This window comes from Ziziphus jujuba, chromosome 6 (assembly GCF_031755915.1).
Source record: "Ziziphus jujuba cultivar Dongzao chromosome 6, ASM3175591v1".
Taxonomy (NCBI): domain Eukaryota; kingdom Viridiplantae; phylum Streptophyta; class Magnoliopsida; order Rosales; family Rhamnaceae; genus Ziziphus; species Ziziphus jujuba.
Window position 1 is genome coordinate 27,892,623 of NC_083384.1, and position 17,379 is coordinate 27,910,001.

At 33.9% G+C, this 17,379-nt stretch overlaps 2 protein-coding genes across 2 annotated transcripts; one reads left to right on the forward strand and one right to left on the reverse strand.

Annotated features, from left to right (window-relative positions):
- Positions 1–2,427: 2,427 nt before the first annotated feature.
- LOC107429866 (beta-adaptin-like protein C) lies at positions 2,428–9,467 on the reverse strand. Its single transcript, XM_048464039.2, has 15 exons — positions 9,266–9,467; positions 8,239–8,436; positions 7,425–7,538; positions 7,019–7,269; positions 6,676–6,811; positions 6,380–6,559; positions 6,157–6,249; positions 5,843–6,054; positions 5,691–5,754; positions 5,409–5,588; positions 5,069–5,161; positions 4,183–4,598; positions 3,750–3,939; positions 3,449–3,652; positions 2,428–2,977 (listed from the first exon to the last, which is right to left on the reverse strand). The coding sequence occupies exons 1-15, from the start codon at positions 9,350–9,352 to the stop codon at positions 2,678–2,680; spliced, it is 2,718 nt and encodes a 905-aa protein (XP_048319996.2). The 5' UTR covers positions 9,353–9,467; the 3' UTR covers positions 2,428–2,677.
- A 1,134-nt stretch (positions 9,468–10,601) lies between these two features.
- LOC107429869 (general transcription and DNA repair factor IIH helicase subunit XPB1) lies at positions 10,602–17,379 on the forward strand. Its single transcript, XM_016040627.4, has 20 exons — positions 10,602–10,942; positions 11,079–11,122; positions 11,209–11,284; positions 11,375–11,540; positions 11,642–11,864; positions 11,965–12,021; positions 12,402–12,545; positions 13,124–13,204; positions 13,387–13,474; positions 13,973–14,310; positions 14,406–14,481; positions 14,573–14,766; positions 15,046–15,209; positions 15,306–15,378; positions 15,826–15,939; positions 16,099–16,179; positions 16,347–16,406; positions 16,555–16,638; positions 16,724–16,866; positions 16,993–17,379. Exons 1-20 carry the CDS (start codon positions 10,927–10,929, stop codon positions 17,084–17,086), a joined length of 2,316 nt encoding a protein of 771 aa, XP_015896113.2. The 5' UTR covers positions 10,602–10,926; the 3' UTR covers positions 17,087–17,379.

Here is a 17,379-nt window from a genome sequence, read left to right on the forward strand (position 1 = left end):
TGATGATGGGAAAGAATAAGGCCAAACATAAATCACTATGCATGTCCAAAATGATTAAAAAAAGTCAAAAAGGTTGCTTGTGATTGGAACTAAAAACCCATTACTAAGCAAAGTCTACATAAACTTAAAGCCATTGTTTGGCCATGTAATTCAATAACTGCTTTCTGATATATGTTCTTTTTTGGAAACAAAAAACAGTTTTTTAAGTTACATGGTTTCCAGGTGCATGTACATGAGTCGGTCTTAATTAAAGAAGAGCATCATATAAATAAAACAACAAAAATTAATGAATATCTATCTCTATCTGTCTCTGTGTTATATGTATGTACACAAACTACTGAATTAAATCCCTGAGACTGAGCCATGACTTGTTAAATGCTTATATTAAGTCAATGAACATAATATATGAAGCTTAAAGCCTAATTCATATAAAATCAAACAAAATTATAGCAAACCAGCTCTCCAAACTTGCCAAAAATGTGAAAAATCTTTGAAGTAAACCGTGAAAACAGAACTCTATTGTATATGGTGTAAACTTTTAAACCCGAAAATAACAAGGAAAACCCAAGTCCATATACATATAATTGACAAGGAAGAACAACCATTTTATAGTACCTCTTATGTAGGTCCATTCATAAGGCTGAAGCTCTATTGAAGGAACATTAAAACCTGAAATTCTTGAAGTTTTACCAGAAGAAGAAGAAGAAGAACCAAAAGCTACAAAATAGCAATAAAAGAAAAAGAAGAAAACACAGAGACTCTTTGAAAACTTCATGTTTTTGGATTCAGAACAAAGTGCTGTTCATGCAGAAGCAGAAGACTCGAAGAGTTTCATGAATTTTTGCCTTTGTTTTCTTACGTAAAAGCAGGAAATCTTATAGAGTAATTATTATATTTATATTTGTCAACTTTGTGTTTTACTTTAATTTTTTTTCCTTCGAAAATATATTGAATAAAAATGAAGGGGACTGAGGAATCATATTCTGATTCCGAGATGTATGAGGTTACAGTGCAACCGCACATGATAACCGTTCGATTGAAGATTAATTTAGAACAGAAAAGAGTATTGCATTAGACTCTTAGATAGGATTAGAAATCAAACGATCAATGTTAATAGACATAGACATGGAAAACACACCAAGAGATTAGTGTGTATGTGGTTTTTTTTTTTTTTTTTAATTTTTTGGATAAAAAATTATTTAAATTGTTATCCATAAATTTTATGGAAGCTGTAGAGTGTTGTTGAAATTCCCCACTTAGGGATTAGGGAATGGACGTGGTCTAAGGAAGTGTTAGAGTGAAATACAGACACTCAAGACTTGGAATAAAAATAAAATACCCAAGAAAATAATATACAAATTTATAATATATACTTATTTTTTTTGGGTATACTATATTATACATATATATATATATATATAAATATATTTTGTTTGGTTAGGAATTAAAGCTTTGATATTGACAGCGAATTTTAATTTTGGATACCATGAGAATAATATAATTTAAATATTAATAGAAGCTGCCATAATTTGCTCGTGTAAAAAGCCCAAAGTTAAAGAATTTCTTTTTCAGCTGCGAAATAAAAAATTGCGTGTTTCATTCCTTTTTCACATCTTTCATGCGACAATTAATAATAAAAAAATAAAAAATAAAAAAAGAAAAAAGAAAAAAGGGGAAATTCCTTTTCCACTTCCATGCCAACCACTTTCATCTTTGCTATGTATTTATTTTTTAGTGTTTTTGGAAAAAAGCTAGAAAGTTCTTTTTGTAAAGGATAATTTCTCATTTTGTCGCTAATTCTTTTTACATGCCAAAATATTACTTCTTAAATTTTGTTATTTTTCACATGCCAAATTATTATTTTATACATATTGTTATTTATCATCCAGGATGGTAATCAATTGCAGAATCCACTATTTGACAATAATTGATTGACTTTGTTTAGAGTTTTAAATCCCAAATTTTAAAGCTAGAAAAACCTATCTAAAAAAAAGAAGAAAAAAAAGAAACATGTTAACAGGAAAAGCCCACCAATGATCATGAACTATGTAATATATAAATATCAAAATATTATCTAAATAATACATTTTAAATATTATTAGTTAATATATTTATATAATATAAATATAAAAAAATAAACTGTAAAACTTTAAATAAATAAATGAATTGAAAAAATAAACCAATTAAATATTACCTTATTATTTAATAAATAAATTTAGAAAACATTTTGATAACTTTATTATTATATTTTGATAATTTAAACTGTATTAATATATAATATATTATTTTCTTTTCCACTTACTTCCTATTTTACTATTACAACACTCAAAACATCAATGATTGACAAATGGAACAAGTACAATTAAATTGCAATTATAATAACTTAAAAAACAAAATGCAATCCAATAATACATGCTCACAAATCCCTGCAGCCCAGAAAAAACTATATTTTATGCCACTTTCCATTCTCACTACAGAAGCTGGAAACAACTTGGATTTCAAGCAACCACAAGTTTCGTAAATCTCAAGTTTTTGAGTTCTTTTTAATTCAATGTGAGGTACAAAGAATAACTGAAATGATGAGAGAATATCAACCAAAACTTCAACAGGACAGATTTTACAAACACTAACCAAAAAAAAAAAGGGAGAAACTAAAAGAAAAGTTATATAAACAAAATCAAGCCTTAAGGAGAGTCTCAATGGATTCAAAGAAAAGGGCTGACACGTCAGGGTTTGGAGTCTTGACTGCGCACTTAACTCCAGGGTTTCCGATGACAGTGGTGAGCTCAATTAAGAAGGGAATTCCTTGAGGGATTTTCGCAGAGAAGTAGAATACATCCTGGTTTGCATGCTTGCGCCTTGCGATGAAGAACATGTTAGAAGCAGCGAGCTGGTCTAGAGTTGCTTCCACACTACTCACCACAATACCAGGGAAGTCTTTCGAAACCTCATTCGAGTCGGGGAGAGATCTCCATGTCTGCAATTAGGACAAAGATCAGGGACAGATAATATGACCAATTATCTAATTCTCTGCATTAACATCTTTCATATGGCACAACTTATTTGTTTGACCTTCTTTTAGTCGTTTGTATTGATCTTCTCTAAAAGATAACATAACAATTCACCAACAAAGTACGGCTTGCTCACCAGCTCACCACAGTTGCAATTAGCGGATCCAATATCATATTTAATTGCATCTTAAAATGTCATACGTCATACTATGCTAATATAGAGGTTACTTCAACACTCTAACAATTAACCGAAAGAAGTCCTTAAATATTTTCTATTATTTAGCCAATAAGTTTTAGAAGAACAAATTCCAATAGATGCAATGATGGTGGCTTTGATTCACTTACTAGCAATATGAATAACAAATCGAGAACATACAACAGCCAACCATGCTGGAAGAAAACACAGGGAAACAGGAAGTGCAAATTGTATTTTTTACCTCAAGGAAGCTTGCACGCTCCATTCTCCCATCCTCAGTGAATAACACATGCAACGAGATTTTATCATTGAAGTACCAGACGGGTTGTTGATTATTTTTAATAGCAACCTGCAAAAGTGAGCTAGGAGGACCTTGAGACAAGTTTTGGAACAAAACCATTGGCAGGAGAGTTGCTGCAGATGACCCAGGTTGGATTTGTGGAACCTATAAGACAAAGTAAATCAAGCTAAAACTTAAACAAGAAGTAAATAATAATAATAATAAATAAATAAAATAAAATAAAATAATGCTCAATGCCTACCTGTAAGGGTCCAGCAGCAGCAAGACCAAATGTATTTTTGTTGAACTGAATCATGAACCCATCAAGAACTGTCTGTGAGTTGTTCTCAAACAATATACTGTAAAATAATTGACCATCTCTTCGTGTCAGCTGAGCACTGATCTGTAAACCTTGACCAGTTGATGCTGGTAACAAAATAGGCAATGGAGGGCTGCAGTCATCATCAGGAAACTCGGTAAGTAACATGCAGAATATGCATTAGTGATGTGCAAACTATTACAATAACTGTCTCAATCACACAGATGCATACATTCTTAAGCATCAACCAAAAGATCCTGAATAACTAGAAAAGCTCCCAAAATATAATTCAAATAAATGAAATATTCTTTTGAGCAAATTGACTCCACATAAAAAGTACCAATGAAACAACATGCACATCTCAATCAATACTTACCCTGCTGGAGTAGCAGGCTGGTCCACAGGGACAATGGCACTGTTATCCAGGCCTATCAAATCACCAAGTAAATCTGGGACTGCAGCAGCAGCAGGCGGAGATGAAGATTGTGGAGGAACTGGTTGTCTTGCAGCAGCAGATGGAACATAACTTGAACTAGATGGTGGGGATGCAGCACCATCAGCAACATGTGCAGGTGATTCAGAATATCCTGGTTCAGTCCCTTCAGGATATTCATCGTCATCAGTTCTCTGGGTTGTGGTCTTCACGCGGGTTACAAATGCTTCTGGAGGCTTGTGATATACAGAAGATAACGTAGCTATGTTTGCTAGAAGCTCATCAAGAAGTGTTGGATCAAGTTGGTTCGAATCATCACTTATCACTGGCTTCTCAGCTAACACAACATCCTTGGCTGCCTGCACCATAGAAAGTAGGCGTGTCAGCTGTCAGACAAACAACACCACTAGTGCAGCTCTGAGAGAATATGTTACTATACATGCAAACAAACTACTGGTAGTGAAGAGCCTTAGGGCTCACTAAAGGTGACTTTACCAAGAGATCCCCACCCTTGCTTCTGCAGGAATTTACGAGTCAATAGAAACTACCTAAAATGGCACTGGAGGTATTACAGGTAAGCTATTGGAGAAAAATCTACATAATAAGGACAAAACTTTGTTGAGTTCTATCTGATCTCATATAGTGGTTAACCTGATCATGAAGTCATGTCCCATTACATGAGAACAACAACAGCAGGCTGCTCTGTTGTTCAAACCAAAAAGCCACTCACATACTATTCATGAAATTCCCAGAAAAAAAAAGAAGGGAAAACAACAAATGTATTTATATCTCAAGGAAAGAAAAAAAAGGACCAGAAGGTCAACCACACCTCTGGATCAGTTGATAAGAGGCGCCAATATATGTATGCACGATCACGCAGATCAGGATTGTCTGTCTCCACTGTTGCATTATTCAAAACAACCTGTAAAAATGAAAATATACAGTGAGGACTTAAAGTCCATGTCAGCAAAAAAACACTGATCTTCGGTAAATGAGAGCAATTAAATATCCAACACATAACAAATCAAAAGATTATTCTTGACTTGTTATAGGGGAAAAAGATATGCTAAAAGGAGGGAGGGAGTCAACATTTTAATAACCTATTTGAAGATAAATGAGGGAAAACAGAAGCCAGGAAAGGATCAGTATGTGTGGATAATAGTACAGACCTGTATCATCTGCTGTGGGCCTTCAGTTGGCTTCTTAAGAAAAAGTTTAACAGTAGCAGTCAGCAATTGTAACTGGACTTGTGCAGGCTCTTCAGGAAAACTCTCCAAAAAGCTTTCAAGGAGCTCATCAGCATTATCAATTCTTTCCGCATATTCACCAATTATCCAGATCATTGATGCCTAGGGGAACAGAAAAAAAGGAAGGCCATGTGTTTTAAGTATGGAAAGAATGAGGAAAATAAAGAAACTTAAGCTGTGAAACTGTTTAGCAACAGTAAGTACCTTAGCTTCTGGTTCATCTAAAGTGTCTAGGCTCTCACACAAAGTTGCAATGATGGATTCGTAGCTACAAAGGAAAATAGAGATTCACGAAAGAGTCTTGGAAGGCCAAAAACTATTACTCTAACACAAGAATGTAAATTAACATAACTTACGTATTAGGATATCTCCTAAAGATATCTTTTATGACAATAATAGCTTCTTGAACCACATAATTCACTTTAATCTTGATCAGTTCAAGGAGAACACTAATGCACCGCTCAGCTGCTCTTTCTAGTTTGATGGCACAGCGGCCAATGGCACGCACGGCCTTTCTGACAAAATCTACATCCACTTCTGTAGCATACTCTTTAAACTCCAAGAGTACCTGCGGAAGTGTCATGAGGATGTCAAAACTAAATACACTCTGATTACCAAATCATGCATGTAAGTTTTCAGAACTTAGTACTTTCTATTGAAATATACATACCTGGTCTATATTTCGGTCAGAAGCAAGCTTTATCATGATTTCTAGCTTTTCCATCTTCACATAAATAGGATCATTGTACTTGCAGAAGAATACCTAGTGATAAATATGCAATTATAAGCAGGCATTCCTAACAAAACCGCAAATGCAAGAATAGATAACATCTATATTTGTTTGCATTTATGGGTGTCACTTTAGATCTCAAAGCCAAGTTATATTAATTCACCTTAATTTCATGGGCGAGGATTGTTGGGCGTCTTTGTACTATTAGATTGATGTTTCGTAATGCAACATACTGTATCTCAGGTTCAGCAGAAAGTAATGTCACCAGTGGGGGAGCCATCTTTTTACAAAGATTTCTAACCACATCAGTGCTAGTGATAAGTTCCATTTGTTGGAGGATCATCTGCAAGGGAAAAAGAAGGAAATAGATAAAACAATAGTTGTTTTTGTAATTACAGTAACTGTTGAAGCATTAGCAGCAGTTATAATATGCAAACAATCAACCAATAGATAAATCACCTTCACAGCTGAAAGCACAACTGCACAGTTAGCATGTTGTAATCGTGGGGTAACTCGCTCAACTATATTTTCAGCCTCACGAGCATCAGCTGCCTTGTATCTGGATAGAGCATCCAATATAAAAACTTGACCCCACCTGAGAACATGTATTGTTTCAAGTTAGAGAATAAAACAGACAATATTTTTGAGGAAATAGCTCAAATACACACAAACACTAATGAAAGATCAAAAAGAACAATCATACTAAGTCCTAAACATTCCCATACATAAAGTTACTCAAATGCTGATGAACAAGTTAACATATCCAAAATACAAAGAAAAGATAAATTTAAACTAAACTTACTCTGTGCATTCGTTTAAAGCAGTAAGCAGCTTTGAGAGTGTATGACTAGTGATCTCAAAGATGGGTTTATTACTATTATCTTGAATTTCAGCAAGAGAAGCCACAGCATTTGCTACAACCATTGGATTATTGTCCGATATCAAATCCTTGAGAGCTTCCAGAAAACCCCTATCCTCAACTAATTCAGCATTTATGTCATAAAGTTTGGCAACGCATATGGCTGCTGTCTTGCGAACATAAGGATCATCATCCTGTCAACAGATAGGATTAAATTAAAGACAGTGGCAGGAAAAATAAAAAACAGGCAAAGTTGCTAAGAAGTAATATTGAAAATAGATAATCAAAAACTTAATTGCTTGTCAAACAGCCAGGCATGCACAGAAATTTTATCAGCTATGAAATCAACCTTAAGACATCTCTGAAGGGGATCACAAAGATATTCTGTGATTTTATCAACACGAATGCATCCCATCGTTCGAACTGCCAATGCACGAATCAAAGGATTTGGGTCCTGTGAATCCTGCATATGTAATCATATAGTAAAATTCATTAAAAAACACATCAAGCATTAAACTAGAAGATACAATTCAAAATATTTCAGATGAAAAAATAAATACTTAGTCTTCCATTTAAAAGATAGCACGATCTTCATGTCATTGTGAGCTTCAATATTAAATCTAGGTTAATTTTTGTAGACAGTGTTCTTCTAGGCAAAATTTCCTGCTTCATCCAAGTACTACTTTGTTATCTTTCATTAAGTTTTCTTTCTGATAAACAAAAGTATGCTTATGATGCCTTACGATAATGTCACTCAACTTGACCAATTACACAATAAAGATTTGAGCTCTAGCTAGTTGATAAACTTGGAACAAGAGGAAAATTGTGATAAATGCACTAGCCGTAACAGCTATGCGTCGAACAAGGCAGATGATTGAGCAAAACCCATTTGACTAGGAACCAAATTTGGCACAATGAACACAAAAATTCTAGTATTAGGTGGTAGCTACATCTTCCTAATCAATAAACTGGAGGTTATTAGCTAACAAAAAGAAGATCTGTGTTTTCGCTTGTGCACTTAGAAAACATTGATCAATTTATTTCATTGTTTCTTCATTGTATTATTACTTTTCTTTTGTGGGGGTGTCAGTTATCTATGTTAAGGAAAACAAAACCTAGCTAAATCAAAGATTAAGAGACAGAAGATTCATTGGAGGTTTTACCTTAACAAATGTATTCACGGCAAGTATTGCTAGGTCAGGCTGGCTTTTAGCATAATTTATAAGATACAAATAGACAAGCTTCTTCAGCTCCAAATTTTCTGTTTGCATGCAATTCACAACATCCGTGAAAAGCGATGAGACATCCTTCCCAACAGTCATAGCAGCAATCACCTTCTTAACAGCATCTTTTCTTTTATCCTGCATGACATATAAGTTAAGATACCTCCAAATATTTTCTGATAAATTACAAGTGAACTCACTGAAAGTTTACACTTTAATGTTGTTAAAGGAATTAATAAGACACACAATGGCGTGTTTCCATTGCACCATATGAAAGAAAAACAATAAAAGCCACCTACAATGAATCATAGGAGTTACAGAGTAGAGCATTAAGATTATTTATTCATATTCCCTTTTTGAATACTCATAAACCTCAATCATCAGCCAAAAAAATAAAAAAGAAACAAAAGAAAGGAAAAAAACTCAGAAATCTCATAGATGTAAGACACAAACTCAATACTAACAGGGAGCAGTCCACAATATCAGCTACGCACCACCAGGATCAAAACCACCACCATTTAACAGGTTCAAATTTGCCATTCAATTCAATGAAATTCCAAAATGATAATTCAATATTTTCTTCCTAATTTCCAGCGTTTTACTTGGGAATCAAATGAGAACGTAACATCCTCGCATCAAAATTTACATTAAAAAAAACTTCAAATTCGATCTACATTCCAGACAAAAAAAACAAAACAAAACAAAAACAAAAACAAAAAAAGACAGAGCAATGGTAGCATGGAAATAAAATACATTTCCATGAAATCGAAAAAAGCAATATTAGCAACGAATCGAAGCGATAAGCGACAGATCTGCGGAATAAAGCTCACGATTGGGAAGTAAGATCAACATACCTAAACGATGCAGATCAGAGATCCACAACCACATACATATATATATTTATGTTATAAATAAATATATATATATATATATATATATAAAGAGAGAGAGAGAGAAACATAGAAACCTTGTACTGAGAATTGAGCTCCTCTTTGAGCTCAGGGATTTCACCCTTTTTGGTGGTAGAGAAGTACTTGGAATCGTGCCCGCTCATTTTCTATGGCTTCGTCTGCTCTATTGAGAGACCCTTCCACTCGACGATGACCAAACCAAACAAAGATGAGAGAAGAAGAGCAATTTCGCACTTTGAACGCACCAATTAACCCAGGCCGATTATTCAAACCTCTCTAATTCGACCCGGTGGGGCTATTCGGGTTACTGGTCATGTTATCGTTGACGGGTAAGACCCAACCTGTATGGGCTTCAAATAAAGGTTCATAACTTTATTTATTATTGTTTTGGTGGCTAAATTTCTCTGTTTGGTGCATTTTAGTGCTTAAACACTATTTTTAAACAATGAATTGACCAAATTACAGTATCAATAATATTTAATTGTAAATAAAAATCTATATAAAATGTTAAAAAAAAACTCTATCAAATGGACTTGAATTATATAAAATTCTATATATAAAAATTTTATTTTTATCAATTATACTGAATTAATACTATATATTATGTTCAAATATATTATTATTTTAAATAAATAATAATTTTATATTGATAGACAAAGTCTTTATTATATTGGACAGTAACATGCATATCATATGTTGAATACGTGATAAAATCATTCCGAGGCATTCATTGTCTAGAAAAAAAAGAAAAAAGAAAAAAGAAAAAAGGATTATATATATATAAAAACTGCAACAAAGTAGAGAAAAATAATTTTAAAAAACAAAGTACATAAAAAATTAAAACTTAAAAACAAAATACTAAAAAATAAGGAAAAAAAAAAGTTTAGAGGTCCGCAGATGTGTTTCACGAACTAAAAGAGTTAATTAAAATGACACAAAAATGATTTTGTTTTGTGTATATTATTGTATAGTACTATAATTAGTTTTTATATACGTTGACTTAGATGTGGAAAATATTTAGAAAATAATAATTTTTTATATTCATTACTCATTTGTAATAAAATATAATTATCTAATTAGAATATAATAAAAAGAGCCATCTCAATTCTAGTAACGGGTAAAGGATTTTAAAATTAATTAAGAAAAATTTTCCATGTTAATTATAAAATTTGAAAATTATATAGCTTTAAATTTTTATTTTTTATTTTTATTTTTTGCTTAAAATATAGCTTTAAAATTTTTAGATTTACGTCTAAAATGCATATACATAAATTTGAATAAAACAAATATATATAATATACATATATATATATATATGTTATTTTATATACATAAAAAGGTCGTCTTGGGATACAATTAGGCCATTAATCATCGTCCGGAGTTACTGGGCTTGGGGCTTTAGAGTACGGGTCTTCATACAAAACCTATTCATTTGCCCGTAGATCCTTCACGAATTTACAGCTTATGCCACTACCGCATGGAAGCGGAGGCGGTTTCCTATTTTGTAATAGAAAGGGAACTGAGGCTCCTTTCAAATTCGTTCATTCCTAAATTTCTTACATTTGTCTGCGTTTACTCTCTCTCTCTCTCTCTCTCTCTCTCTCTGTGAAGCCGATCCAGCAGAAAACACCAAAGAACTGAAAAATCAATTAAAATTAAATTAAATTAAATTATTAAGCTTGAATTTTGATTTTCTGTCGGGAAAAAAAAAATAATTATGGGACACGGACATGGTATTCAGCTTTCTTTATCTTTGAAAAAAAAAAAAAAAAAAAAGAATTCCATTTTTTTTTTTTTTTTTTTTTTGAAGTTGCTGTCTAAAATTAAGCAAAGATTGGTGTTAAATCATGCGATTCAATCTTTCTTCAGGTGATAAAGGTCGGCCCAGTAAAAAGCACAAATCATCTGCAAAGGTATTGCTTATTTCTGTTATTTGTTTCTGATATTCTACATGATTTCTGTATTTTTCGTTACCTTTCAAATATGTTCTTTCTTGTAGGAGGAGCAGAGGATCACAATGGTCGATGATGAAGATGCATATTTGGGCAATGAAGCCGACGATGATTTTCGTGATGGTATGTGAGTTTTTTTTGTGGGATTAGGAATTATGCGGGGGGTTTTTGATTGATTTTTGGATGAATTGTGCTTTGATTGATTGATTGAAGGTGAAGAAGGGAAAAAGAGGGACTTCAGCAAATTAGAGTTGAAACCCGACCACGCCAATCGGCCTTTGTGGGCTTGTGCTGATGGCAGGATTTTCCTTGAGACATTCTCTCCATTGTATAAACAAGCTTATGATTTCCTCATTGCCATTGCCGAACCCGTTTGCAGGTATCAAAGTTAATAAGTCTATGAGTAATGATAAGTATAACCAAGCTTTTGAATTTTGCCCAATTTACTTAATTGTTTATGTATGTGACTAAAATTTATAGGCCGGAATCGATGCATGAGTATAATTTGACCCCTCACTCATTGTATGCCGCGGTGTCGGTTGGTCTAGAAACAGAAACAATCATTGCTGTTTTGAATAAACTGTCCAAAACCAAACTTCCCAAAGAAATGATTGATTTCATACATGGTTCTACTGCCAATTACGGCAAAGTTAAGCTCGTGCTTAAGAAGAATCGGTATTTTGTTGAATCCCCATTTCCAGAGGTAAGGATTTAAGGACTTTTTTTTCTTTCTTGTTCTTAGTTCTTACTAGTGATGGACAGAGGTTTTTAGCTTACTAATATCTGATGCCAATCGTCTGCAGGTGTTAAAGAGATTGCTTAAGGATGAAATTATATCTAAATCACGGATTATCTCTGAGGTCCGTTCTTGATATGATTAAATTTGTATATAGGTGTGTACGTTATAGTCAATGACATGGCCCCTTTCCTGTAGAATCTATTGGTTTAGATTGTTGTTTCTGTGTTTTTAAGTTTTAACCTTATTTTCAAACATTCATAAATTGTACAACTATAGAACGTATGTTGAATATGGATTCCTTCCTTTGGTCTTGATGGTTTTGAAAATCATTGCTTGCTTGTGCATATTTTGGTTCTTCACTCGGCTATAAGCATTATAATTCAGTTTAGGACACCAATATACCTCCGCTACTAATTTTTGTCTTCCCCCATGTGTGTGCGACTGGAAATTGTGTTTAAGAAATTGTGTTTAAAAGACTATCTTAACTTATGTCATTTATAGGGTTCAAATGGAAATGATGGATTTACTGTTAGCAAAGCTTTGGGTGAAACGGGAAATGGTCATGGTGATTTGCTAAATGAAGCTGAGTTGGTGGCTGCAGCTGAAGAAAAAGAAACTCACTCCTTTGAGATTGATCCTTCACAGGTAATGTAGGTGTAATTATGGTTATTTCTGCCATTTGGTCTGTGGGTCAATTTTGTTCTTTTTATAATTTTTTTCATATTTTTATTGCATTTAGACTTACAGTTGGGCATTCATCTGATATGATTAAATATCAGCCAAGTTTAGCCCATCCTGGATCCATTCATCTAAAATTATTTGTTGGTGGTCATAGAGGCTCTGGGTGGTACGGGGATAGAATTATTGGGCAATCAGGCATTGGTGTGTGTATTGGGCACTTCTCTTTAACATAAATTTTATTTTGTTGGGGGCAAAAGGCTGGGAGTTCAGGGGAAGGGAGAATTCATTTTATTTTATGTTATTTTATTTTTGTTATCATGTTTCCAGTCTGTCGATCCATGTTTATGCATTCAATTGCAAGATTTACAAGCTAACAAAATTTGATAAATACCAATTTATTCCATCGACATTGGATGAATAAAGAAGCAGATTAATGGATTTGACGTCACTGCTTTATCCTGAGAACCATTTGGTTGGTTAGTAGCCCATTGCTACATATCCTATCTAGCTTTGGATAATGAAGCATTTTCTTTAACTAACAGGTTGAAAATGTTAAACAACGTTGTCTGCCAAATGCTTTAAATTATCCCATGCTGGAGGAGTACGACTTCAGAAATGATACTGTGAGTTACATTTTGCAAAGTTTTTATGCTATATGGATAATTATTTTAAGGTTGAAGGAAGATATACTCTCTTTGTAAAAAGAAATAATGGATTTGTTGTGGGTATGTGTGTGTGTGAGTGAGTGAGAGGCGAGAGAGTATGGTATCTGAAAATAAAAATTGCTGCTCATTGGACACCCCAGGTCAATCCTGACCTTGATATGGAACTGAAGCCACAAGCACAACCACGACCATATCAGGAGAAGAGCTTGAGTAAAATGTTTGGAAATGGTATGATTAGCCTGTGAATTTAAGCATTTTTCTCAAGTAGTGCATTCATCCTAATGTTTTATTTAAGAAAGTCTCTAATTTCTGTGACATTCTTTTTGTTTTGGTTATAGGAAGCATTTCTCTCTCTTTTCTTTTCTTTTTTCTTTCCCCCCTTTGTAAAGTGCAATTTTAGCAACATAATTAAGCTGTATATAATAGTAATCAATGAAAAAAACAATATGATTATAATGCTTTTTTAATAAATTTTTGGAGAGAGTTTATTTTTTTAACGTGTTCATTTTCTATGTATGTTATTTAAAATTTTTGGAGGTTTCTTCTCTTAGTATTCGTCACTCCTCATAAAATCCTTAATATTGTCTGATAGATTTCCATCTTGCTTTCAGTATTTAGTCATTTGCATACTTTTCATGGAATCTAACAATGATAACCTCACTGCAGTCTTCAATAGACAGAATATATCTGCAATTGACTTTTCAACTTTAATATCTGGAATTACAGGTAGAGCAAGATCTGGCATTATTGTGTTACCCTGTGGTGCTGGAAAATCTCTAGTTGGTGTTTCTGCAGCCTCCCGAATAAGAAAGAGCTGCCTTTGTTTAGCAACAAATGCCGTATCTGTGGATCAGTGGGCTTTTCAGTTTAAGCTCTGGTCAACCATCCGGGATGAGCAAATCTGTCGTTTCACATCTGATAGCAAAGAAAGATTCCGTGGCAGTGCTGGGGTGGTTGTGACAACATACAATATGGTTGCTTTTGGGGGTAAACGATCTGAAGAATCTGAAAAGATCATTGAAGAAATAAGAAATAGAGAATGGGGATTGCTTCTCATGGATGAGGTGATGATTTGATTTTATTGTTTGACTCTTGCATTGGGAGCATATATATGTTTATATGCATTATTGAATATAATAAATTGAACCTGTTTGTTCAGGTGCATGTTGTTCCCGCTCACATGTTTAGAAAGGTCATCAGTATAACAAAATCTCACTGCAAACTTGGACTTACTGGTATAGCAGATATTGTTGGTTTAGATAATTACCAACATCCTGCCTCTTATCTTTTCTTCTTGGAAGTGAAAATTTGTTTTAATAATTGCAGCCACACTTGTTCGAGAGGATGAGAGGATTACAGATCTCAACTTCCTTATTGGTCCCAAACTATATGAAGCAAACTGGTTGGATTTGGTAAAGGGAGGATTTATTGCAAATGTACAGTGTGCTGAAGTATGGTGTCCAATGACGAAGGAGTTTTTTGCTGAATATTTGAAGAAGGAAAACTCCAAGAAAAAACAGGTCTTGCTATTTTAAAAATAGTCATTCTTGTTGGAATAAGATTTCTATAGTGAGGCAAATTGTTGGTGTTTCATAGTAATGCAAATATGAAATCCTTATGCACCAAGTCACTATTTTAAGTTTCTTTTGCATCTGAATTTCTCTTTTGAGCTAACTTCTGTTGTTGTATGGGGATCATATAAGGTTGCTGTTTAGATTCTGTTATGTTTTTTCATACTTCCATTGTTCAATCAACTATTTTCCTCCACTCATGGAGTTAGTGATCTGCAATTTTTTCAGGCGCTTTATGTGATGAACCCTAACAAGTTTAGGGCATGTGAGTTTCTCATACGCTTTCATGAACAGCAACGTGGTGATAAGATTATTGTCTTTGCTGACAACCTCTTTGCACTCACGGAGTATGCAATGAAACTTCGCAAACCAATGATCTATGGTGCTACCAGGTTGTCCATAGACATATACTGTCTTTATGAACAGCTCTTTACTTATGATGCTTTACATCTAACTCAGTCTGTTTGCCGGTTCAATTTATAATGCAGCCATGTTGAGAGGACAAAAATTCTTGAAGCTTTCAAAACTAGTCGGGACGTAAACACAATTTTCCTGTCCAAGGTACTTTATTGGTCTTATCGTCCTCTTTTTTGGTATTTTGAAATGCTAAATACGTACACATTAATTTTCCATGGATCGATACGTTTATTTACTATTGATCAATATGTACATTTTTATCGTAATATGCTCAAATGAAATAAGGAATTGAGCTTTATATGGGTTTCATGTCTCATTTCTGGAAGATAATATATTGCGGCTTAGAATATTGGACTCATTGAATGTGATGACCAATTTGGGTGGATGAGGAAGACTTGCTTTCTTGATGCTTTTGAAAGATTTTCAGTTATAGTTATGTATCTATATTTTACCATGTGAATCAGCCATCATTCTGTCTTGGGAACAAAATAATTTTTATCATAATCTAGGAAATAATTTATTCTTTTGTCTTGTAGGCTTTACATTCTTTGAAACATTCATGCAGTCTTAAGTTCTTTAGTAAAATTTCAGGTAGGTGATAATTCCATAGATATTCCAGAGGCGAATGTGATAATTCAGATTTCATCTCATGCTGGTTCAAGACGTCAAGAAGCCCAACGTTTGGGTCGTATTCTTAGGGCTAAGGTGTGTTTTTATTTTATTCGAGATGGAACACTAGTCCCTTGCTACCTTCTAATAGAGGCTTGATGGGAAATAATTATCAATTTCTCGATACTACTGCTGCTGCTAATAAGATTCTGTAACTGAAATGGCTTATGAGAAAAAAATGTATTGTATGAACAGGGTAAGCTTCAGGATAGGATGGCTGGAGGCAAAGAGGAGTATAATGCGTTTTTTTATTCCCTTGTGTCAACGGATACCCAGGTTTGCGTTTACTATCTTGATTTGTTCATTGCAGTTGAGCCATTGGTCACTTTTGATGGGTGGTGGACACTAAAGGCACATATGTAGGCACCCAATACATGCACACACATGCATTATATATTTGTGTTTTAATATCAATTTCCAACTAGTCTTCTCTTCAAATCCAGGAAATGTATTATTCAACGAAAAGGCAGCAGTTTTTGATTGATCAAGGTTATAGCTTTAAGGTACGCAGTTTTAATTTTTTATTTATATTGATTTCTCTTCGCTGAAGATATACTGTTAATGTAATTACAGAATTTTTAATAGTCTTGTATCAGCTATAAAACCTGCAATTTCTGTTGTCTAATCAACTTTTCTTAATATTTGTGACAGGTAATAACAAGCTTGCCTCCACCTGATTCAGGAGCTGATTTGAGCTACCATCGCCTTGAAGACCAACTGGCTCTTCTTTCGAAGGTCTTTGTCTTCCTTCTTTCCAGTTTTATCTTTTAGAACTCATTTCTTGTTTTGTAAAACTTTCTGACAAAGTTATACATACCAGGTATTGAGTGCTGGTGATGATGCTGTTGGCTTGGAACAGTTAGAAGAAGATGCAGATGACATAGCTCTTCATAAAGCTCGTCGTTCCATGGGATCGATGAGTGCAATGTCTGGTGCCAATGGGATGGTTTACATGGAGTACAGGTATGATAGTTCATTTCCCCCCTCATCTGCACTGAATGTGATCTCTGCCAACTTCCATAACAAATTGAATTTTGTGTTGATATTTACTTTCTTTGGGTTCTTGTCTGATTCCTTTCTATTTCACAGTACCGGACGAAAGCTTGCTGGCCAAGGGCAGCTTAAGAGTAAGCCTAAGGATCCGGCCAAGCGGCATTATCTATTCAAAAGACGATATGGTTGAGATGAAAATAAGAACTACGAGATTCGAAGATTCTGCTTCTGTATGTATCGTAATGCGATAATGAGTAGGCTTCTGTAAGTTTCCAAGAAATAAACATGTTTCAGGAATTACAGAAGTGCAAGATTAGGCTGTTTGGCTGTTGTATATGCTTCAACATTGTTCTTATTAGCAATCCATGATTTGCTAACTAATCCAAAACTTTCAAATTTTGTACTAAGTGTGCTGCTTTTATCATGCTGCTATGTACTACGTTTCTTAAATATTGCAGCAAATCCTCCTTGCTATTTACTTTA